The 26358-nt window shown below is 38.8% G+C and overlaps 1 protein-coding gene across 1 annotated transcript; it reads left to right on the top strand.

Annotated features, from left to right (window-relative positions):
• Positions 1-1813: 1813 nt before the first annotated feature.
• On the top strand, positions 1814-25781 carry PON1 (paraoxonase 1). The gene is made up of 9 exons (XM_016160862.2): positions 1814-1921; positions 8551-8621; positions 10075-10130; positions 11325-11493; positions 14335-14458; positions 17281-17481; positions 18781-18862; positions 22706-22834; positions 25377-25781. Exons 1-9 carry the CDS (start codon positions 1848-1850, stop codon positions 25533-25535), a joined length of 1065 nt encoding a protein of 354 aa, XP_016016348.2. The 5' UTR covers positions 1814-1847; the 3' UTR covers positions 25536-25781.
• The last annotated feature ends 577 nt before the right edge of the window (positions 25782-26358 follow it).

Raw genomic sequence — 26358 nt, 5'->3', positions numbered from 1 at the left:
GTTATAAATTGCTGATGATAAAAAGAAACTATGTCTTTAAAAAACTCCATTGCTTCCCATAAGTTTAAGTTTTTCATATTTCATGAACTCAACATACTGTTTTTTACATATTTTAACAACTATGAAATAAGAAATTATTATATAATTGATAGTTTCTTAGAATTCAGTTTAATTGATAGTTTTTGTCTTTCTTAGTGATACATAAAATAATGAAATAAAGTAATAAGATAATAAAAATAAAGTTATCATGTATTTAACACTAATGCCATTTTAAAGTCAATAAAATATAGTATATTGAAGTATTCCAGAGGCTCCTGTAATGGTTTTCAAATATTTCTTCATTTATTTATTCGGCAATATTCATTGAGCATTTAGCCTGTGTTAGGTGCTGTACCGGCATCTGGGCTATAACAATAAACTGGGCATTGTTGTATGAGTTACTAGTCTAGCAAGAAAAACAGAGAAGTAACAGGATGTTAATAATAAAGAAGTAACATGTGCAAAGAACTTCTGAGAAGGGTATTTAGGAAATAGAAATCATGTCTTGTCGAACTAAATTCCAAACTGATGCCTGAAGGAGCAAGTAGAATTTGGTCATATCAAAACCAGAGAACAGAGACGTTATGGGGTGGGGGGGAATGTCTCAAACAAAAGAGTAAGTGTAAAGGCCCAGGGCAAGAGTTTCGAAGAGAGCAGATGAGTTCGAAGTAATTAATAGCCCATTGAATATCTTTAATTACTCAAGAGTTTTCACTTTTTTTTTTGTTTGTTTGTTTTTAGACAAGGATTCTTAACGTTTAGCCAGGTAGGACATCATGGGCTTCAGCAGGGGTAAATGAAACAGCTGGAGTTGAATGTGAGAGTTTTCTGGATGCATGAGTCCAAGGAAAGAGTTTACTGCATTCACCAGTCTCAAAGTCGGTTGGGTTCCTTCAAAAAAAATTAAGAATCACTGCTCTAAGATCTCACAGAGTCAGAAAGCAAATTGCAAAGGATATTCTATAATTTATACAATAAATAAATTGGTAAGTTAATAAGTTAACTTGGTCAGAGGAGGAGAGAGTAGCCTCTCTTGTCTACTCCCCAGTCCACCCTTTAATTCCCGTTCTTCCAGCCTCCCCTTCCTTAAATAGTAGCTCAGTTCTTCCTATCCCCCTTCCCTGCTTTATTCTTCTCCATAGAATATGTGCATTATCCACTGCACTGTATATGCAGAAGTGATATATTTCACTATTTCTGGCACACAGCAGGTACTCAGTAAATGTCAGCGAGTGCCAGAATTAATGAACACCAAGTGGTGTTCACAAACGAGGAGTTTGTGCTGAGAGAATGAGAGAGAGCGTCATATCCAGATGTTTGAAGGTGACAGTGGTATCCTGCTGAGAATAAAGTTAAATCTTAGGGTTACCAGTCACAGCCCTCTCTTCCTTCTGTGCCTTTTCTGGCTGAGTTACAGTGATCAAGTTTCTAAACCCCACTGAGCAACAAAGATTAGGACTTCGTTGGCACAAAGTGAGCTTTCATTAAAGCTTGGCTCTCCTTTCTCGCGGCTCTCCAATTACTCCTACCTGCTTATTCTCCCCTTATTTCCGGGTCTAGGCAGCTGTTCTTAGATTTCTCTTTTTAAAGTCCTGGGGAGCAAACAGTTCTTGGCAGCAGGCAGGCACTAACCATGAGACCTCGACGTCAGGTGCGACTGGCCCGCAGGGCGAGCAGAGGTCCTGCTCTTAGAAGCCAGGAGGGGCTGGGCAAGGCTGATCCCTGGACTGCGTGATCTTCAGGTGCAAGCAGGCAGTTCTCCCCGTGGTCTGTGCTTTAGCTCATTCATTGCTGGTCTGCCCAATGCCATGGCAAAGCTGCTGGTGCTCACTCTCTTGGGGCTGGGACTGAAACTCTTCAGGGATTACCAGTCCTCTTACGAGTAAGTTGGGTTGTGGTAAGGGCTGCCACTCCTGGTCTCCCCACCTCGGCCAGCTCCAGGACAGCACCAACGCTCCTGCCACAAAGTGGAGGAATCTAGGCTCTTAACAGTAAATCTGCAGGCAAACGCTGGGTGCATGTCCCGCAGGGGATTCGTAAATGTTTGTCCAATTTTCGTGTGCCACTTGAAAACATCTCCTTGCTCATAGTCTGAGAGACGGGGTAAGGAGACTGTTGTCAGTGGGGTGAGTGGCCACACTTTTGGCATACACGAATTAATTTTTATGGAGATCCGTGTGCCTAGACTACAGATTCACTTCTCAACCTCTCTTCAGAATAGATAACCAGGCTTGGGGAGGAAGAGTGGGAAGGGGCTGCTATTGTGTGAATTAGGGAAAGGAGCCTCCACAGTGGCTGCCGGGCCATGGCACCAACCTCCCCGATTTGAAGCCATAGGAAGAGAGACAGAAACTTGGCCAGTGGAACGCAGCCGGTGGGAGCAAATCCCTCTGCGCCGGTTCTGTGAGCTCCAGTGGGGAGCTGGCATTTGACGTGGTTGGTTTTCCCTCCAGCTCTGTCCCTTCCATTGTGGGACCTTAGGAAAAACCCTTTATATTTCTAACATTGGCTACTTCAGTAAATATAAAGCAACTAACACTGTGCCTGCGGCATAGTATCTTTTCGATGAACGTTAGTTCCCTGCTTCCCTTTAGGTATTTTATATAGTGTTAGATACTATATGAAGGGGAGGGAATTAAAAATGTATGAGTTCTCCTGGTAACATTTTACAGGGGTTCAAAGTCTAGAGGTCATCTAAGATTTAGTCAATAAGAAATACCTTGTTATTTACTTTGAAGTAAAACATTACTAAATATCAAATTGAACATTCTAGTTTTTTTTTTTTTTTAATTATGTAATGTAATGGACTGATTGGAAGCTTACATTCGGAATAAGTTTTTATAAACTTTTTTTTTTGGTCTTCTAATTGTTGGTTATTTTTTTGGAATCATAAATAGAAAAAAGTAAGAAAATGATATGGGGTTTTAAATCATGAGAAAATGACAGTTTTGTAGATTTTTATTAATGACGATACTATTTGCTGCCAAAGGAGAATGTACGTGTAATTTTGTACCACCATAAGTGTGGGACGTGGTATCATCCTAAGATGAAAAGAAATGAGGTGAGCTGGAACTATCTCATATCCTATCTGGGCTTTCTCCTTTGAATTCTCCATTTCCATCTATTCCTGGGTTTGTTCTGCCCATACTATCCCAGTTGTCCCGTATGGAGATATATTCCACAGAAGTACAGATCTGCCAGGAGGGAGTGAGGGTTTACCTTCTCTAATTTACTCTAAGAATGAGGACGGTATATGTATATGTTTTTGTGTAAAAGTATAGTTTTGCCACCCCCCTCCAAAAATGTGTCTCTCTCAATATGAGGTCTTAGCTTATTTTATTCAACATTACTCTTTCCCCAAATCTGTTCCTTGGAACACAAGTCTCAGGAACTGCTCCACAAAAAAAAAAATGGGTTTCTCAGACAAATAAATTTGGGGAATGTTGTCTATTTTAGCCTTCTAGAGATTGACAATACACTCTGGTATATTGAAAGCTTTGAAAAGTCCTTAAGTAAGAAAACATGATTTTTGCTTTGTTTAAGCCATCATTTCGCAGACTTATATGCCCATGACCGCCACTTCCTTTTTTGGTACAATCCATGAACATCTGGGATGGTTTGAGAAGGGAAATTCTATACCACTGACTCGCACCAACACTTAGATTTTACCCTGAAGAAGTCAGATCCTGGCCTTGGGCAGAAGGGGAAGCTCATATACAGAAACAAAGAAATTGTCAAGGGCAAATGGTTTCTGGGCCCCAAGCCTGATTCTGATTTTTCCGAGAAGGACCAAAGCATACCATGGTCATAGCTGAACACAACGTCATTCTCTGCGAGTCCCTTTGTTGGCATTGCCTGTGGTTTTCTGGTGTGGAGAGGGTATCTGCAGGAGACATTTTTCCATAAGGATGCTGCAGTGGGAAGGCCTGGGGTCTGGTTCGTAAGTGAGAACTTACCGTTTTTACATTCAGCACCTGGATCCATCGAGTGGAGAGAGCCTCCATCCTCCAACTTCTGGCTATAATCAGATGACTGAGATGGGAAAAGGAAAGTGCCAGTGGGATGGACTTCTGGTTTGAGAATGGAAAGAGGGCTAGAAGAACAAACATAGAAGCAATGCAGGGCTGGGAGGATTGGTGATTACGGTAATGGACGATGGCTGTAGAGCTTCCGGAGCAGCCCAGACAGAGGAAGGGAGGAAAATTGCATCCATCTTCCAAAAGGCCTTAAAATCTTGCTACTCAAAGGCCTATGGACCAGATGCATGAACATCACCTGAGAACTTTCTGGACTGGAAGAATCTTAGGCTCTGACCCACACTATGGAATCAGAATTAGCATTATTTAACCTACCCCCCAGGGGATTTGTATGCACTTCTCTAAAGCACTTTAACTCCTGCATCACTCCTGTTAAAACCAGATCAAAAGATCCTGGAGGATCAGTAAAGTGCCTTTATTTCTATTTTCCAGAGAAAGTCCCTGAGTCCCAGAGAAAATCATGAATCCAACTGATGGAGAGAAGGGCAGAGATTATGTTGAGAGGCCCATATCAGAGGCAAGCCAGATCTCCAGAGTGGATACATTTTTCTTCTTCAGAGATGGGTGTGCAGGAGCCGGCCAGGTTCACAAGAAGTTATATAGGCGTGGGTTGGAGAGAAGCTGTGGAAGGTTGAAGGGGGTGCCCTGGGACCCTTCTCTGATGCTTCCAAGCTGATAGCAACACAGAGGAAGAAACTGAGGAAGCGCCCCTGGATCAAGAGTTTCCTCGCCTGTCTTTGTAGTCCACTGCCTGTAGCCTTGCAGATGTGCACTGCTCAGGTCCAGGGTATGGACTGTGTTGTTAACAGTGCCCTCTGGGAGCATGCAGTGTTGCAGTCCAGTGTTTCTGCTGCAACTTCTCTTTCCTAAATTGCAGTAATACGTGAGCCCACTGTGCTGCCCTTCATTAAAAGGAGACTGCAACGCTAACCTTAGGCCACTCGGTGCATTCCTGCCAGCCCCATTCCCATACCAGGCGACACACTTTCGTGGGAAGAGGGCAGGGGTAGATTCTCATTTCTATAACTTTCAAGTCACTTTACCATTCTGAACCTGTTTCTCTACCTAAAAATTATGGGATAATAATACATATCACGGTAGAATATATATAAAATCTGGCACATAAAAGGTGCTGTGTTAACTTTTATTATGCTATCTGCTATCTCAAAAATCCACTGATGAATGATCCACCTAATGAATGGTACTTAGATATATATTATTGCATTACCTCACTGTGACCCTAGGCTAAGGACAATGGCTCTCCAGCCTCCCCTATCAATGCAACCAAAACCATCTTCTCCATCTGATGCCCTAACCTACTAGCTCCATGAAACAATTCAGTAAATATCATTCGAGTACTCTCTCTGTGAGTGCTGCGTTTATGCCAAAGTCATAGGGATAGATAGGATGCAGGACTCACAGATTTCAGAGTTTACTGTGAAAAACAAGACCCAAAAAAACCCCCAGGTAACTATAAAACAATATGGTAATAGACTTGATAGATGTATTTGTGAAGGGTCAGGAGGATGAGTGAAGGTAGAGCTGTAGAACATCATGAGTAGAGCTTTTCTTGGTGGTTTAGGGGGTGAAGAGCATTCTAGGTGGAGGGAAAAGCATGAGCAAATGAAAAGAAGTATGTAAGTGATATAGAGAAATAGGTCGTTGGTATCATGACACCTAATGTCAAATCTCAACTATATCCTTTTAAATAAATGATCACAAGCAAACTACCTAACTTTTCAATGCCTCCTCAGTTTTCTTACCTATAAAACAGGTAAAATAGTAATCTTTGCCTCAAAGACGACTATGGATGTTAAATGAGGAAGTATGTGTGAGAGCCCTCACAACAGAGTGTGGCACATAGTAGGCCCCACTAGGGAATAGTAAATAAATGAAGAGTGCCCACTGGCAGAAAGCAGACTGATTAGGGTGAGTCTGGCTCCAAGGAAAGTTCCAAAATGGATTTCATAATACATAGCTAAAGATTATCATTTCTTTTTATAATGAGAAAGTACATATTTGTGAAGAGTACTTCCCAGCAGGGAGCATGTGATCTCTGGCCAGAGTTCAGACGCTTTTGAATCAGGGACACCTCTCAGACATTATACTTTATTCCTTAGACCTGGAACATTCTGACTTAATCAAGCCCTTGACAAGGTATTTCCTAATAATTGAGAATAAGATAGAAAAATATGAGAGGATTATAGTAACACAGAAGGAATTTTCTTCTGGTGCTCCCTTTAGCTTTTAACCAGTGCTATCTGTAAATTTTACTTGGGTAGAGGATTGAATGTGAGCTTTGCATTTATACTTGAGTTCCAATCCCAGCTCAGCCACTTCATAACTTTGTGGCCTTGGGAAGCCACTTAATCTTAGTTACCTGTAAAACAGAGAAAATAATACCTCAGGGAGGTGTTTGTAGATTAGATGAAGGTATACACAATACCTGAACTGCAGTAGCAATGATTACCCTGTTGAGATACGATTTGTTTGGGCCACAGATCTGAACTCCTTACCTACCTTGGACTCCTTTTAACTGTGATCATTCTACATTTTCCAAGTTAGAGGTTATCTTCCATGAGAGGAAAGCCTGAATTAGAACAGGAGCTGACTAGTTCTGCTTTTCTCTTCTCTCTATGAACCCATCGTGTTAAATGGAGCTTGAGAGCCAGGCAGCATGCTTTTTATTCTGGTGGGGTTTTGATGCTAAGAAAAGCTACTTTGTCCATCCTTGTAACCTTTCAAATATCTTGGCCCATTCAGCAATTTCGCATCCTTGAATCTCTTCTTCCATGCCTCGTTTTGCACTGTCTTTGGCTAGACCTTCACCCTTAACATCTTGTACCAGTCCTTTGAGTTGCTAGGAGCATTATATAAACATTCACTGAGTTTTCTCTAGACCAGTGTTTTTAAAAATGGTGGGTCACAAAAATCCATATAGTATATCATGACCAGCATTTTAAATAAATGAAATAGAATTGAATAGAAAAGTTAAGGCTATATCACACACATGAGGGTAAGTAATCCTTTGTGAACCTTATTTCAGATGGGTGTGGTATGTGAGTGTCTGTTGTATGTTTCTACTTAAAAATGCTTTTCCTGATGTAAGTCTCAGTCTGAAAATTTTCAAGCCGCTGCTCCATCACTTTCCTTTTTACTTCTTTATTGTGAATTTTTGTGATGGTGTGTCCGATTACTATTTTGAGATACTTTTTAGTTTCTCAGATTGTGGCGTCAGATTCCAACCTTCCTCTGAAGTCTGCTTTTTAAGTTCATGTCCATCATTCAGGAAACCACCAGCTCCTTGCAGGCTAGGCCTTCCTCATGTCTGGATAGCCGGTACCCAGACTGGTGGTTCTCTACCCTGGTCGTGCATCAGGAAGCACTGTGGTGTTTTAATAAAGCTAATTAGTGGACCTCACTCTTGGACTTTCGGATCAGACCCTCTTAGAAGGTGGAATTGATAGCCAACGGTGTGGTAGTAGAAACAGGCTACAATTTTTTTTTCCCCCGAATGAATGACAAGAGACCAATCGCCCCCAAATTCCTATCGTTTTGTGCCATGTTGGTAAGAATTTTAGCCAAAGTGTCCACTCCCCTCTAGTCCATCTTCCTCCTTCTGTTAGACTTAATTTTCAGTAGTGCAAGTTTATTTCTCAGCCTGTCTCTCTTAGCCAAATAAGACTTCCAGGGATTCTCGGATAAGTGTTGTTGCTCACTGTGACTGTGACGGTGTATTATATGGTATCATTAGTTATCAAAATAATGTTTATTGTTTAAATCTCTAGGCTGTGCTGATGTTGTGGTCCATTTCTTTCAAACGCCGCATCAATAGCTTTGCTCTGCTCCGGCAGCCTGCTGGTGCTTCCTTCTCACATCTGTCCTTTTTTCCTTTGTCCTTCATTCCAGTGTTCCCCTCGATGCTGATGCACTCAGATTTAATAAATTGCTTTTGGGTGTGTTTGTGTGAAATGCTTTTTTAAATGCTGGCCTTGGGTATGATTTTCTGAAGTTATAAATCCTTTTAAGCTTACCTGCATGTTTTCAACCAACACAGCCGGAAACAGATGCTCAGGCCAGGCTTTGGAGTCAGACTGGGCAGATGGGCAGGAGACCCATCTGTCAGCCACCCTAAAACATCAATGGAATAAATTGGAACCGTGTTGTTATTTAACCCAAATTTCCACATAGGACTCCTTACACAGATGATGAAATAGTTCCTGCTCCTGCCAAAGTGCACAGAGCCCTGGAGAGAACATTCTGTATCTTCTTTGTGTATCTATCCATCTCTGCTAAATAAGTACTAAATATTGTGGTAGATCTACTTACCTGCCAGAATTCCAGGGACCATTAACTCTGGGTTAAAACCCAAGCGAAGTGCAGTTATGGAGAACTTTATTGGCAACTTACCTTTGCAACCTAATTGTGATTTCTGACTAGTTTTTTGTGTGTTTTATTCCTTTTTCTCCTCCAGAACACGACTTCATGCTTTTCGAGAAGTAAAACCAGTAGAACTTCCTAACTGTAATTTAGTTAAAGGAATAGGTAAGTGTGTAAAGGAGGAAGTATCTCATTTGAACTTGTAGTATTATGTTGCTATTTATTTAATACATGCTTAATTTTATTCAAAAATAAAACTATGAACCAGAAGAGCATTATTAAGTCAGTAGTTAATTTTCAATAAATTACGTGACTTTTGACTTCACTAACATATTGCCAAGGTTTTGATAGTTTTTGAGTTACTTGTTCTTGTTTGGTCAGCTTAGCAAAAACAATAGAACAATGTTTGATTTTTATAGTAATATAACTTCATGAGGTGACAGAGGAGAGACAGAAAGAGAGAAAGCAAGTAAAGGGCAAATTTTTAAAATCCATCACACATCTTTGCAATGATGCAAATTTTCTCCTCATGAATCTGTCTTTTAATATCGGGGAGGACAATTTTCCCAGAAACTCTCAGCAGATTTTTCTTTAGATCTCATTAGTCAGGGCTAGACAATAGGCTGATGATCTAGCTGCAAAGGAAGCTGGGAAAGTCATTATTGGGCCTCCATTGTGTGAGCGGGCCTTGTTAGCATGTAGGCAGGGAAATAGCAGCTGGTAGGCAGCCGACAGTCTGCAGTCTGCATTTAATTCCAACCAACCAGCTTTGTTATTTGAGGACAACTTGTTTGAGATCCATACTTTTGTTATTTTGTTTGTTTGTTTGTTTAGAATTATTTATCTCAGTTGCCCTAAGGTTAGAAAGGCTAGACCAGATGCTCTTTATTCAGTTAGCATTGATAAGCTTAGTTTGGTATCTTATAGTGTAATTTTTTTCTAGAAAACAAATATGATATTGATATTAAGTATCACTGGATATTTGAAAAACAATCATCTCCACTAAGAGTATCAATACAAAAATCAAAAATCTCATTTGCCTCTAGACTCATTGAAATATTAAAAATTTACGTGTACTTAAAGTATCACTAACTTGGTGGTATTTAGTGATATTTATAATTAATAATAAGTGCATCTCTGCATATGAAACATATTCCCATTTTAACTGAATTTTTAGAATTTAGTTACACTTCCAGTATAGTTTCAAAGAGTTTGTTTGATTTGAAACTTAAGTATCAATATACCTTGGTAGTTTACTCTGTCTTTAAAAAAAACAGCAAGCTATTTTCAAATTATCATAACTTTTGTATATTTCACAAATTTCCATGAACTTTATATAAGAGATTTCAGACTCTGAGGAAAAAGTTCTAGTCCATCATTTTAATACAAATATATTCAGTGTAAATTTTAATTGTACTTCATTATATTAATGTCTTAATTTTTATACAATCACATTATTTAATTGGAACAAATAAATGAAAAAATTAATTATTCTGCACCTATCAAAGAAAGCTAAATTTGTAACCCTAGTTTCAAGTTAACAGTGATTAAGAAAAGGACTGCTAGCTTCCTGCAAGAGTGTGAAACAGGCTGTGCTCCCTCTTCTCTTTTCTGGCAGAAACTGGGTCCGAAGACTTGGAGTTACTCCCTAATGGACTGGTTTTCATTAGTTCTGTAAGTGTTTTCTTTCACTGAAGCATTTTCTAGAACCAGTATCTTAAGTTTTTTATTTAAGCCTTCTATATACAAATACCTAAGTTCAAATAAAATAAAGTCATATGGTTCAAAAAACAAACTGCATATACTGGTGTTATAATTACCATCATATGTGTTCTCTGCATATTTATATTCTTCTATGTACATTGAACTCATATTATCTTATCTTGTATTGCAGCAATTTGTGATCCCAATGGGTTAAAGATTGGCTTCCTGGAATTCAGCTGTCTATCCCTTGAAGCACTTAAGTAGTGTACTCAAATATTTGTTGAATTGAGTGTATGTTTATATATATATCACCTCACATGTCATTGAGATTGATTTTTACTTTTTTTTTATATACTTCTCACAATAAGCCCTTTAATTTAAAATTGCCGAGGGGTCATTCCATAACTTTCAAACTTTGAAGAGAGAAGCTAGCATGTTTGCGTAAACCCTCCTACATGCAAACTCCTGCGGCAATAATATAGCTCCAAACAAAAGCAGGTGACAATCTAAGATAATAGAGCTGATAGGATCCCGTATACAAGTCATCCAGCCAATAAAAACACTTCGCTGCTCGTTGTAATTTATTTAGCCCTGTTTTCTCTTATGAAGATGGAGAACTAAGTCATTCTCTACAACAATGTTTTGCAAACCTTCTTTAAAGAAACTGAACACATTTTTTAAGCAAAGTTAGGGGACCCAAATGTCTAAAACAAATAAGAGCTGTGTTCTAATTGAAGGCTAAAGAGTAGTTCCATGGCTCACTAGACTTCCTCCAAACTTCTGTGCCCGAGATGCTTTTAAGGAACCTACCCGGGGACAGTCTAAAAAACCATAACCAATGTTCTCTTTGTATTCCTTGCTTATATCATTGAAGCCCATTAGTAAATGTGCCTTTGGTCTGTTTTTCCATTTTTGATCTTTCTCTTGAGTTGGTAGACACATATGGCTTCGCTGCCGGTGCCTATGCATTGTGTTGAGATTGCCTGGTGGAGCATGTGGCTTCTAGAGCTCCCAGGGGCCTATTGCACAAGCCAGCTAACAGGCTTCCCATGGGGTCTTGTGGCATGAAGCGGACAGAGTGAACCAGTGTCCCATCTGCCACCTGCATCAGCATTTGAAGTATTTGTAATGTACCTATTTTTTTTCTCCTCCATTATTTATAAGGGGTTAAAATATCCTGGAATTAAGTGCTTTGAACCCACTAAGCCTGGAAAAATACTTCTGATGGACCTGAATGAAGAAGATCCAACAGTGTTAGAATTGAAGATCATTGGAAATACATTCGATTTGTCTTCTTTTAACCCTCATGGGATTAGCACATTTATAGATGAAGGTAACAATAGTTAATGTTTATTAAAAACAAAACCAAATTAAAAAAACAAACAAAGAAATGTTAATGTATGAATATTTCTTTTTATCCAACTAAAGTATAACTATAAATCATGTTCTTATTCTGAATTTTAAACTTATCCCTATCTTAATTAGTAATAATATTTTTATTACCTAAATGTTTAAGAATGTTAAAATATTTAACATTTGTAAAGCACCTAACTTTTTAAAAACACTACCAACATTCACATTATCCCTATAATTACTGTAGTAATAATATTCAGCCCCAATATCATTGGTTTTCTCATTTTAAACCATTTTGCAGATCCAGACATTTACAGGAATAGATTTTTCTAATGTAAGGCATCTGTAACCTATAGGTTCACTGACAGCAAGTCACCATGGTGAGCTTTCCCTTAGTCCCATCAACTTCAATGGCTCCCTGTCCTCTGGTTCCTGTGTTTAGTCTTAAAACTGTTTCTCCACATTTTAATATGTTGCCCCCATCCCGTATGCTTTCATCCCATTTCTTCCTGTCTTTTTGCAGTTATTTTCTTGGTCTCTACATTAATGGTTAACCCCAATTGCATACAAAAGCACATGGGGAGTTTTTAAAACCCTGATGCCCAGGCCCCAGTTCCAAGAGACTCAGTTGATTTGAGGGGAACCTGGGTGACAATACTTGTTAAAAGTCCTTCAGGTGACAAAAACGTAAAGACCATGTTTATACCCATGGCCTCATTAGACAATCCTTTCTTCAGTCTTTCTTCCAGAACATACCCATGCAGTGGCTGCAACTGCTGCCTTGGAAGTCATCGCTAATGCCCTTATTAACAAACCTCTCTCTCTTCCAGCCCTTCTGCTTTTCTTCTTCCTTCCTCCACTTTTTCCTTGCCCTTCCCTCTCTTCCCCTCCACCCTTCTTCCCTCCCTTCCTCTCTTCTTTCTTTTCTTTCTTCCTTCCTCTGCCTCATTTTATTTTGTTGACCACTTTTCCCTGAAAGTGAATCGCTCCTCCTCTCCGGTATTCCAACACACTCACCTATCCTAGTTCTGATCCTACTGTGGGTTTTCTCTCCTGCTCATTGTTTTGTCACGCACTTCAAAGTCTCTGAGCATTCTACAAAGGACGCTCTTTCGCTTCCCCCTTTTTCCCTTCATTTCAGAAAGTTCAAATTTGTCACAACTAGAACTATGCCTGCTTTCTAAGAGAACACCCCCAATGGAGGTTTTTTTTTTTTTTTTTTTTTTTTTTAATCAGCTCTTCGGTTCCATTCCTTAGGTTTCTAAATACTTCCATTGAATTTTTCTCCTAAAACCACTTTAAACTCAAAATATCAAAAACTGATTTTCCATCCTTTTATTTTCTCTTCTACCCCCACATAACTTCCCTTCTTTTGTATATAACGTAGGATATATTTTTCCTTTTCAATAATCTCTTTATGCATTTAGCATTATATTTTCTTTTAAAAATATTTTTAAGTGCAAAGAAATATATTGTTGGGTGTGTATATACTCTTTTAAATAAAAATGGGGAAATACTACATAAATATTACAGAAAATAAGTTGCTTTTGGATTAAACACTACATCACAGACTCTTTTTCATGACAGTGCATTTAGAACTACTTTGCAATGGTTGTCTAGGATTTGTCCATATGGGAGTACCATAATATAGTTTATCTGTTGACTCAGTCTATTTCCACCTTTATGCTTATTGCAAACAGTGGATGCTAAAATAAACATTCTTGAATGTATGTATCTTGTGAATATTTCCTTAGGATAAATTCCTGGAAGTAGACTCTGTTGTGTAAAACATGAATTTGGGTTTTAATCCTTGTTTATGCTTGATTTCTTATTCCCTCATTCCTCAACCATCATCAGGGGCTTTGGATATTTCATGTCAAATGCCTCTCATATCTCTTTCTGCCTTTCTTCCTGGTTTAGTCTCTTCTCTCCACATGCCTGGATTACCAGGGTAGCCTCAGGTCATGTTACTCCTTGACTCAAAGCCCCCTTGAGTAGAGCCTGGATCCTTACCTTTAACCCTAACAAGACTGACTTGGGCTCTCTACCTCTATGGCTTCAGCCCTCCACTCTTTCTGTCACTCACTCTACTCCACTACAACCTCAGTATTAAGTGAATGTGCCATTGTTTGTTGAATGAAGAATCTCCTAGCTGGCTTCTCTGCTCAAATTGCTTCGGCTCAACCTACTTAACTTTGCATTGTTTTTCTTAGAACACCAGTTTGGTCAAGGTTTCCAAAGACTTACTGTTTCTTAAGGAAAAGACTATAATCTAATTTCACTTGCCAACTCTGATCATACCTTCTTGATCACTTATACTGGTCTCCTTCATGTCCCAAACTCACACTGACTCAAGAAATCTTCCCTTTGATACTCTCTCTCAGGTGTTTTGTTGTTGTTGTTGTTGTTGTTTTAATGGCTTTTATCATCATACACGGAGCAAATTATACCTGAGCATGCCTTCTCATATTAGTCTTTCCCATCTCTTTTATCTCTTTTATTTCAACTTCACACCTCACTGATATTATTTGCAATCAACAAGCTCTTTATAGTTTTAGTGCCAAGCACTGCTCATTCTTAAGTTGAGGATATATTTCCCCCTGTGGAGTTTGGAGTTTTTTGAAACTGTCACTGGTTCTTCCTTTAGCCATTTCTCTTTGGAACAATCACAAATGTTTCTCTTTACAAAGAGATGAAACTATTCCATCTGCCTGACACCCTAAGTACTAGTTGGAGGTGGGTTGAAATTGCTTTTTGAAGACAGAGCTGACAGCTGAGAGCTCAGTTAATGTTTCAAGTTTTGTTTTTAATCTCTTCTCAGATAATACTGTGTACTTGCTGGTGGTGAACCATCCAGATTTGAAGACCACCATTGAGCTGTTTAAATTTCAAGAAGAAAAATCACTTTTGCACCTGAAAACCATCAGACACAATCTTCTGCCTAAGTACTAAGATATATCATGTTTCTATTTCCCTTTATTCTTGGCGATCATTAACCCACTTTTAGTTTTTCTTTCTGACTGGGAGCGAGGGAGATAATGACTGTTCAACTCTCGTTGGTAATGATTACAAACTGCTCCAAATGTTCTTCTGTAGAAACTTTTGAGGACCCAAGCCCCTCAGAGAAGACATTCTCTTTGGTCCTCATTTTCTAGGCTGGCTGGATGCTATCTTAGAACTTGTGGCCTTTAAATGTCCTTTTGAGCCTTTACAAAGAAAAAAACTCTGCTTTTTTTTTCTCTGAAAACAGACATTATTTCAAACCCAAACTAGTTTCATAGATGAATTCCACATCTAGAGCTTGTTTATTTGCTACTAATTTATTTTTATTCTTATATTGAAAGAAACAGAATCTTACATGTTTCTATGAATTAGAAACACATACATACCTAAGAGGAGATCTGAAATCTGGTGACTCGAAGACCTTCCCTGCATTGCCTTTATTGCTGTTGGGTAGCAAATCATTTATGGAAGAGGAGTTCCGTGGTAACACTCAGCTCCTTCCTCAGCTCCTTTACAATGTAACATGGAAAAATTGTAAACCTAGATTTCTTTTAAACTGTGTGTTATTTACATGCAAATACCTAGCAAAGCACCTGGCACATAGTTTGTGCTCGGTGTTACCAATGCCCCTTCCTCTCCTTTCTTACCTGTGTTTTCGAAGATGAGGAAACCGAGATTGAAGAGAAATTGAGTTACTGAATGAAGGTCAATCAACTAAATAGTGGCAGAGTAGGAACTGCGGCCCAGATCTTCTTCTGCGTCCCTAGGAAGAATTAAATGAAGGTTCACAGAACAGCTTTTGATGAGAGAGTGTATTTATACATTCATTCTACAAATTCTACTTTTAAAAAAGATCAACTTAATTCGGTTGTATTATTACACCATTTTGGATTTTAAAAATTTATCCCAGATAACACTATCAGCTAGAATTTTAATTCATGTAGCTTGGTCTGGAACTGGTGCTCTGAGCCACTATAAAATAGTAAAAACTTATTTTATTTGTTTCACTATCTAATCTTGGAAATCTCAGACTTGTCCAATTTCCCAGGGTTAATGTATTTTTTTTTTTCTGTGCCACTTGTAAAACTGTTGGTCTTTGACAATGTAGAATCAAACTGAAAGTAATCATATTAACTAAAATTCTGCTCTCTCAACTCAAGAATTAGCCATATATATTTTCTGCTTGTCTGTGATGGTTGTTTATATCATTGTTTATAGCAGTTATATTTGAATTACTAATGTATTATAGCTTAAGCATCTTATTATTAATAACATAATGGTCATTATTGGTCATTTACTATGTGTCAGGCATGGTGCCAAGGTTTTTACATTCATTTCATTTTATTCTTACCCCAGCCTTTCAGAGTATAGCGAGAAAATTGAGGTTCAGAGTTTAGTGACATGATGTAGCCCCAATGTCAGGATTCAAATGGAGTCCATCAGGTTTCAAAGCTATTACTCTAAACCATTCTGCTCTGCTCCTTTGTATGAAAAACAGGAAACGATTGTATAGCATACTAATTTCAGAAATTCGATTTTTAAAAAGAGAGGGGGAAATCCAGGTTGCAGTTTTATGCCCAGAGCCTGTGCAGACTAATCATAAATCCTGAGACCTTCTTTCTCATGTAGCTATAGTAGCTACCATGATTGATGGTTTGGACTGTGGCAGGCTCCCTGCAAAGCACACAACAGGCATTGTAATTTCCATTGCAACTCCACAAATTAAGATTCTGATCCTTAGTCTTATACTAAAGAGCTGTATGACTTTGGGAGAATCATTTAACCTCTCTTTACAGATGAGAAAACTGAGGCTTTGTACGCTTATCTAACTTGCCCAGGAGCCCAGAGCAGTGTCAGAGCTGATCTGCAGGCCATTACACCCTCCATAATAGAGCAGAGATAATTCTCTCCTAGATAATGGCCCCAGGGAACTTCTGTCACCTCAATCAGCAAAGAATGACTCACTTATGTGTTCGCTGTTGTACCTATTAAAGCAGAAAAATAGACTCATATATCTTAGATTTTCAGTAACAGAGAGAGAATCAAAATCAAAATGAAAAAAGCCAAAGCACCCTATTTCTGGGCGTTCTTGTTCATGGACAGTTTACTCAGTTTAGAATCATGAAACTTGAAGGCTGGAAGTGACTCTATAGCTGAAAGATAGACCAGTTCATCTCATTTCCTTTTACAGATAAGGAAACGTGTGAAATGATTGGCTTTTTTCATAAACCACACAACTAATAGCAGCAGAGCTTTAATTAAAATACAAGTTGCAGGCATTTTTTTCCACTACCTATTCTATATGAGAGTAAATGTTATGTGAGCATAAGTAAATTTTGCCTTGATAATAATTCATGACCTACTTTGATGCTACTGAATGTAGTATATCTGTGTGCACATGCATGCGTGCACACTCACACACACACACACACACACACACACACACACACACACACACAAACCATAGCACTATTTTTAAGACACAGTTAATAGACTTTTATGTTATATTGCTATAATAACTGCTTAGGGTTTCTTAAAGTAATTATTGTCTTTGAAGATTGTATAGGTGGGACTGATTTCATATTAATTCTCTGCTCTAAGAGCTAGGCTAGAGTGAAGGCTCCATTTCACATATGATTTTAGGAATAAATATTAATAAATGCCAAGACAATCCTGGAATGCACAATATTTTCATCTTTATATAGCTGTATATGTATATATCATATATATCTGTACATATCATATGTGTGTGTTTGAATTGCAGTTTGAATGATATTGTTGCTGTGGGACCCGAGCACTTTTATGGCACAAATGATCACTATTTTATCAACCCCTACCTGAGATCCTGGGAATTGTATTTGGGTTTAGCATGGTCATATGTTGTTTACTATAGCCCAAATGAAGTCAAAGTGGTGGAAGATGGATTTGATTTTGCTAATGGAATCAACATTTCACCCGATGGCAAGTACGGAAACTCTTTAAAAATGTCACGCATTTTCCCAGATTCTCATTAGATATTTTTTAGAACATATCTCCTTCTAAATAATGTGGTATGTTTTAAGATGTTATCCTAGTAAGAAGACATTAGGAAAGATGTAAAATATCTTAATTTCTCAAGGGGTAAAATTTATTGAATTAGAATGTTCCATTTTATGAAGACATATTTTTAAATTTCTATTTTTTTGAGGGGAAAAGTACATTTCAAGAGGGCGAATAAGCATTTCACATTACTAAATAATACTGTGATAAGTATTTAATATTACTAAATAGCTTTGCTTTGAGGGAAGATGTTTTTAGTGTATAATGAGATTTTTTGTATGTAGGTTTATATCAATAGTACTGGTTTATGACGAGATAAAGAACTTGCACCAAAATATAAATCAAAGCACTGCTTTCTTCATCAAAAAAGTGTTACTATGGGAGGAAAGTCAACTTAACTAAGCACTGTGCTTAGTGATGTAGTTGATTTACTTTACTATCTGGTGGTCACCCCTAAACAAATGATTGACAGACCAGAATTATTCTGGTGACCACACTTTGGTCAACATTGTTATATATATGAAATCTATGTCTCCATCCATCTATACCCTTCCTAATCTTTCATCACCACAGATTCCAGAGGGATAGTAACATTTAGGGAAAGAAAATTGGACAGCTTTCAATTATTCATATCATCCCCAGTCTTCAAAAATAGAAGATAATCAAGGAGTCATTTCTCCCGACCACGGGTCTTTATGATGGGCATGGCCTTGTACTTTGTGCAAAATACTAAATCCATAGAGTCAGGAAAGAAGGGAGAAAGGCATCTCTTAGACTCAGGCTAAGAATCTTATATTCTCTCACACTTCCTCTGGCTTAAAATAAGAAGCTGATTGTTAAAAGAGCTTTCCTGCAGCCTGCTCAAGAGAACGCACTATCTTCTGAAATGCAGAACCTGGGGCTCACCACTGTATTGACAAGCTAAGAGAACCACTGTAATGCATTTTGCTCTTGGTTCATAAAAGTTGATGCTAGGGTTAAGCTCCTTCCCTGCTGATCAGGACCAGCTAGGTTCCTTAGAAATAGCTTTATGATTAAAATTCCTTTGTGCACTGTAAACTCATTAGTTCTTTCAGAATTTTATGTTCTTTGGAAAATGAGATAGGTTCCATTATTCAGTCTCTAAGCAAATTTCTTCCCTAGAAAGATTTATCACAACTTCACCGTCAACTTTTGAACCGCATCACTTCAAATGCTTTGATGTAGCTCTTTTTTTTCTTTGAAGGTACATCTATATAGCTGAAACGATGGGTTCTAAGATTCATGTGTATGAAAAGCATGCTAATTGGAGTTTAACTTTATTAAAGGTAAGACGTATTAACACTATAAGTTTACAGAGTGATAATTAGGTTCTAATTGATTTGTGAAATTAAAAGTGAGGAGAAAAGACTTGTATAATTGGAGTGGGTGAGAACCAATTTTTCACTCCTTTATGAAGAATCATCATCATCATTTGTGTTTGTTGTTCACTTATACTCAGCTGTGGAGTGGGAAACAGCAGACCACACATCTCACCAAGAAACTTTGATTCTGCTTTAGTGAATTTTAACTTGGCATTGTGTTCCTAGATTTTCCTTCCTCTCTTCCTTCCCTTCCCTTCCCTTCCCTTCCCTTCCCTTCCCTTCCCTTCCCTTCCCTTCCCTTCCCTTCCCTTCCCTTCCCTTCCCTTCCCTTCCTTTCTCCTGTTCTTCCTCTCTCCTACTCTCTCTCCCTTCTTCCTTTCCCTGCTCATTTCTTTCTTCTCTCCCTCCCACCCTTACTTTCTTTTCTCTCTCCTTCTCTTTCTCTCCCTCTCTTCCCCATTTTTCCCTCTGTGTTGATGGAATAGCCAAGAAATAGCCTCGACTTGTATTCAATATGACAATGCTCTCCACAAAGCCTAAGGCCTCACGGTGGCCACTGTGTGCCCTGGCAGCCCATCACTTTATCTGCAGCCCTTGGCCTTCTACGCAACCTCTCCTGCCTACATATTCCTGGAATTTGTCTGGCACCGTCCTGTGTCAGGATGGGGCACTGCTCCCTCTGCTCAGGTAATCTTTCACCAGATCTCCATGGCTGTCACTTCATAGCCTTTCAGATTTTACTAAAATGTCACCTCAGCGACGTCTCTCCTGGCTACCTAATCTACAGTTGCAACTCTGCTCTCCCTGTCCCCACAGTTTTATTTTTCCTTCAGCATTTATTACTAATATACTATATATTTTATTTATCCTCTTTATTGTCTGCCCCTCCCACTAGGGTGTAAACTTCACAAGGATAATTTTTTTTCTATTCGTTCCCAGAAGAATTTCCAAAATCTAGAAAGAACTCAACAAATACTTGTGAAATTAATATGATAAAGCTAGGTGTACTTCAGGGGTTCCTCTCTTATTCTTACCAGTTCTGATCCGGTTTGAAGGTTTAGGTCAAAATAAAAACACAAAAGAGGGGAAAAAGAAAGCAAGAGGGAACTGCATCATGAAAGTAGCCCCCTGCTTAAAAAACAACAAGACATTGCTCTTTTGCCATAACCGCCCACAGCATGAAGTCCTTTCACCAGGCGTTGTGTGACTGACTGTTCCTGTCAGTATATCCTAGGTACTGTCACAAGGGGCTTCACTCAGAGAAAATTACCTTGAAGCAACATCAAATGTAACATTATGTTTGACATTAAAAATCATTGGCAGAGACAGTTTGGTATTAGCTGAGGTAAAATGGAATTTCCACACTCATACTGGCTGAGGGCATAAACACGAGCTCTGGCAGTTGCGACACATATGCTTCTGTAAACTGAAAGGTAAAGAATTTTGTAAGGACAGAAACCAATCCAAAACACATTCAAAACACCAATATTGAAGTGCTGCTCCTGCCAAGACGAGATTGAGAATGAGGCTTATTTCAGGTTTGGCTCCCACTTTTGGCATCAGATCATGCCTATCTCCTGACATAACAACTTAGTTTAGACTACCCCCGTGACTGTAATGTCATTCTTCCTTTTGAAGAATCATATTAACTAAGTCAGTTAATTAATATCTGGAGGGCCAAGAAATTTGATGAACTCAGACAGATCCTAAAATTTTCAATGAGATGTGTAGGGGTTTATGTTCTGTCAAAGTATGGTCTATACATACGATGGAATATCATTCAGCCTTAAAAAGGGATGAAGTACTAACAATGCTACAACACAGACGAACCTCCCTGGACATTACACTAAGTGAAATAAGCTAGGCACAACGGGACACATATTATAGCATTCCACATATATGAGGTACATAAAATAAGCAAATCCACAGACAGAAAGTGGAACAGAGGTTTCCAGGGGCTCCTGGAGGGAGGAATGGGGAGCTATTGGGCAGGGTTTCTGTTTGAGATGACTGAAGGTTCTGGAAATGGATAGTGCTGATGTTTTTTTAACATTGTGAATATACTTAGTGTCACTGAATTGTACACTTAAAATTGGTTAAATTGACAAATTTCATATTATGCATATTTTATCACAATAAGAATAATATACTCCACCCCCCACCTCCCAAAAAATATCCAAGGCGGCCAATGAATTACTGCCACTTCAGTGAGTTTAAATTCTCTAAACCTTGAGATATTTATTAACAGAGTTTTTCCCAAAGAGAATAATTTATTAAGTTTCCTTGACCAAGAACGCAAAATTTTCCAGTTGGCTTTGTGGAAGTGTGAAATGTGGCATGTGTGTGCATTGCGGTGAGTTGGAATTGCTAGGAATTACAGATTTGCTTGGCAAGAGCCCAGCACAGGCTCCCGGCTGAGCCATCACCATTTCCTTGGCAGGAACCAGGTATGCTGCTTACTACATTCGCTCCAGCTGCTGAGCTCCTTGCAGAGCACATGGTAGGAGCTCAGGAGTTGCATAGTGAATGAATGAGACCCCAGGCTTCTGTGCCCTTATCTCACTCTCATCCCAACTCTCATCTCTGCTGGATTTCACCTGCCAGGGAATTCATCAGTTGGCTATTATCCCTTCCAATGATAATAGTAGAACCTCGAAACAGCAATTTCCCTCACCTAAAGAAATGATCGTATCAGAGTAGAACGTCTGACCCTGTCACAGGTGCGGGCTTGGTGGGTGAAGAAGGCCTGGAGTTGATTTTGACCAGAGCGTGTTTGGCCAGCCACTGCTTTTGGCCGGCCTTGCCTGTTTCCAGGGTAAGAAGGAGTGATAGCTCCTCACGAAGATGAAAAGGAGCTCTGTCACAGTGCTTGAGCCCTCTAGTCCCTTCATAGATGTTGGAGATGGCTCTCATTTTGAGTAGGAAGCACAGGGCAGCATTGGCTCCCTACAGTTCCTGCCCATGTTCTGGCCTTTGGAATGAGTCACAGTCAGTTATTACAGGGTCTCTGGGCACTGAGGTATGCTGGCCTCTGTTTGAGGTACATGGTAGATACAGCTTCTCCAACTGAGAGTGAGAGGTAAGCAAATAGATGTGATTTCTCTCCAGTCAAGAGCAGCCAAGATGATGAATGGTGGAATTAAGAATCGTTGGTATTATTTATGATCCTGGTACAAAGCCTCGACAGCAATTTGTGCAGTCATCACATGCTTGCAACTTATATTTAGAAAATAAACAGCAGAAGAACAGGGAATTGAATAACATCAGGAAACTAAAGAAGAAACTTTTCCCCAGTCCAAGGCAAAAATTAGACCCTGGGTGATCATTTGTCCTCTAGCAGCACAGCCTATGATTACCCACTAAAGAAGAGCCTGCATTTCATTGATGTTCTCATCAGAAATGAATCGACATTTCCTGGTTGTTTTCTGAATGCTTATAAAAATATCATTTGCACGTGCCATTTTGAAAACAAACTATTTTATGCTGCACTTAAAACTTTTTTTCCTTCGGTTTTAGGTTCATGCGCAGATACTAATTCAAATGATTTCATGTAACTTTTAATAGTCTTTTTTGGCTTTCTGTATCTTCTCCTTCCCTCATCTGTCATGGAAACTGAAAAAATACCAGCATGGGTGGAAAGCTAGAAGAAGTCCCTGCGTGCTACCAAAATGGGCAGAATTGTTGTGTCCCTGGAACCAGCAGTGTGGTCACCGGGACAAGACAATAGTTTTGTCTGACATATTGCTCTGCCATCTCTCAATTTGTTTTTTAACTTTCTGTCTTTTGTTCTTGTTTTTAATTTGGAAGTCCATGGTCTTTAATACACTGGTGGATAACATGTCCGTGGATCCTGTGACAGGGGACCTTTGGGTTGGATGCCATCCTGATGGCATGAGAATCCTCTTCTACGATGAAAAGAATCCTCCTGCATCAGAGGTTAGTTTGAAAAATCAATCAGATCAGCGACTTTATTGCCAGATGTTTTTCAGTTGAAGACTTAAATCTTAATTATGTGGGCAAATAAAATGTGGGGCATGGATAGATGATCCAAATGATCAGATATAAAAAAGAATTTGAATTTGGGAGGCATTTTAGTCATTTTAGGCAGGAGATAGATGGTACATTTAAATTGAGAAGATTTCATAAGGACACGACATACGAAGGTGTGGGCAGAGTGTAGGGAAATCAACAGGGGATAACGTGGTACCCCAGGGCTGGAAAGGGGACAGGAAATGGTTACCAGAAGCCAGAACAAGAAGAGCTGTGTGTGTGGAGAAGGGTCTTCTGAGAGAAAGTTGGCCTCTGGTTGCGGGATGTAGCCAACCCTCAGGGAATCGCAGGGAGGATGCCTGAAGAATAAGTGAGTCCTCCCAAACCCCGCTGCTGCTGCTCCTTGGTTACCCTAACTGGGAGCTGGAGAGCAAGGGGCTCTCAAAGTTGGCCTTTGTGCACACTTGGGCAGAGTGGAGAGTGGACCTGGAAAGCTGGGTGAGGATAACCAGCACTAGACTACTGGGCTCTATGTCTTTATGGATTGAATTTCTCCAACTTGGGAATTATAATAGTTTAAAAAATATAATGCATACCAGATTCCTATGGTTTCATCATTTGTTTGTTACTTGCCTTCCTATTCAGCTCTCCTTTCCTGTATCTCAGTATATGTAAAAGTTAATGCAGTGGACCAATCCTAAAGCACAAATGGCCATCCTCTAATCTTCCCTACAAATAGGAAGATAAATCATGTGCTGGAATTATTCTGGATTAAAAGATCTTTTCTTCCATCTTAGCTATAGTACCCAAAGACCCTATTTGTGTCTATGGTCTTTACTCATTGAACTATTTTAGCAGTGCAAATAAACTCACTTTGAAACTCACTTTGGCGAGGCATTAGAACTTTTGCTATGATTTACCTGGGATTTCCTAGTTTGAGTTTTCAGTATTTATTAATCATGTTCATTTTTACATCCAATATGTGATATTTTTGACACAGTCTACTGCTATGTATTCTTTTTAAGGCATAGTTTTCAGTCTCGCACACCCTGCCCCCAAAACAGAAAAAAAAATTTTTATATTCCTAAAAAAAGAACAACCAAATGTGTATTTCCAATTATATCATGGCATTTCATACCTTTTATTTTTAGGATAATTGTGATTATGGTGAATGGCAATCCTTTGTGGCTTTCACTAGTTCTGAGCTGTTAGGATTGCTATATAGTGTGTTTAATAGAATTGAAGAAATGTAGTCCATGGTGTGTGTTCACTGTTTGGAACCCAGAAGAATGTTAGATTCTAATTTGTTTTTGCTTGTTTAGCTCACTTGGTGAATGTGAGCCACTTGCTATAGCATGGACTTGGTTTGCTGTTCTGGAAAAAATACTTTGATGATGGATCTGGTAAAGAATAGCAAAAAGTCCATTATCTAATGCACAGCCCTATGGAAGAGTGATTTAGTTTTATTAAAAGAGGTTCATTTACTTAAAATTCACCATCAACTATTTCTCATTAAGAAACTGCTACATTTTAAAGCTATGATAATTTTCAAAACATCTGTCTTCAGTGCCAATTATTTTAAAAAGTTCATTTTAAATGCTCTCACTAATTCTTTAATATCCATGCACTGGCCTTCCTAGTCTGCAATATTTGGTGTTTTCGTATGTAGGTATCCTTTCTTTAAGTCATTATATTCTAAAGCTTAAGAATAAAAAGTTAAAAGGGAACTTAACCTAGTCTCATCTGATACAATAGATGAGAAACAAATGGTAAACAGAAGCTCCGAACCATGACCCTGGACTCCAGACTTATGGTGTGCTCCTTATAGTAGGATGAATCACATGAAATAGTCATTTTATCAGCCAAAATAGTTAAATATCGGCTATCACATGTAGCCAGCCTAACATACTACTACACTGTTGTTAATGATACAATTATATTTCTGCCCAACTAAATGAAAAAAGCTAAAATTATAAAATCTTACATACAAGAGTTGGAACCATAAGTTCAGCAGAATGTTTGGTTGAGTGTGGTACAGAGATATGTTCTTTTTTGGGCCGTACTTTTCTTTTGATTGACAGCATTTAAAAAACAAGAATTAAACACAAACATCCAAATTCCTAGTTTATCTGAAAATACATGAAAACTATCCTGAATTTCACCATGGAAATAAATTGACTATTCCTGAGTAACAGCCCCCCCCATTCACCATAGTCCCTGCTGCTCCCTAACATCTCCCACCCAGACTGTGCTACTCATTTATATTTCTTGCCTTGCCTCTGTAGGCCTATGTGTCACCACCACTGCTTAAGATCACCTGATCAAAACCTGTCATTATGCCAGTGAGGAAACAGGTGTCTTATAGAGTCATTTTGGAACAAAATATGATTTACCTAAAGGTTGCCTCTTACGGAGAAATGACCCCATGTTTAAAGTTATATTTTAAATGACTTAAAAAAACGTTAACCTAATGTTATTTCTTTGATAGGTGCTCCGAATCCAGAATATTTTAACAGAAGAACCCAAAGTCACACTGGTTTATGCAGATAATGGTACAGTGTTGCAAGGAAGTACAGTTGCCTCTCACTACGAAGGGAAAATCCTGATTGGCACTGTGTTCCACAAAGCTCTTTATTGTGAGCTCTAATAGGCCGATTCACACTCATGCCATGGTGAGCCCATCACTTAACTGCTTGCCACGTTCAATGGGTCACAGAGATCTCATCCGAACAATGAACACTGACCCTAAATTAGGACATCATGTGGGATCAAAGTGCTGTTTAACTGGGAACAGATACAATATGTAAATCTTTTTTTGAGAGGATGATATCAAATCAGTCTTGGAATACTTGAAAACTTAATTTACCAATAAAGTTCTTTTTGATGAAATGAATGAAATTGTCATGTCTCCTGTCAGGTATTAAGTAATGTAGCACTACATGACCCCAAAGGTACTTTCCCTGAAACATGTGTTCCCTGAGCACGTGTGAGCTTATGATTGCCTCGTCTTGTTCAGAAAACAGGAGAGCAGGATGGCCTCATGGGTCATCAGAACTCCAGTACTCACTCAGACTCCCAGTTCACGTGCCCAGAAACTAGAGTGCATAACTTTAGGTGCTGCTCCTTACGCGAAGCCATTAGACATACGCATAGTCAGACTTCCTTTATGTTTCTCCTTCTATATATGACATTCTCAGTAAATATAAACTTAATACCCTAACTCTCCTTTTGCTCTTGCTTATTCGATACTCCTCTAGCAAATGACACGTACAAACATCTTAAAATCCTTGAGTGTTATCATACCCAAAAATTGTGTCCCTTATCTCAGCACAAATTGTGTACTTTAGTTCCTTTGTCCTGATAAAAGGAAGAAATTTCTTCACTTAAGTGATTGGATAGAAAATGATGCCCAAAACTGATTCCAGTAAAGCCAGGTGCCTCCAAAGACAAAACTGTTGTAGAGGTGATGG

This window comes from Rousettus aegyptiacus, unplaced genomic scaffold (genome assembly GCF_014176215.1).
Source record: "Rousettus aegyptiacus isolate mRouAeg1 unplaced genomic scaffold, mRouAeg1.p scaffold_m13_p_13, whole genome shotgun sequence".
Classification (NCBI taxonomy): Eukaryota; Metazoa; Chordata; class Mammalia; order Chiroptera; family Pteropodidae; genus Rousettus; species Rousettus aegyptiacus.
This window is presented reverse-complemented; position numbering and strand designations above follow the sequence as displayed.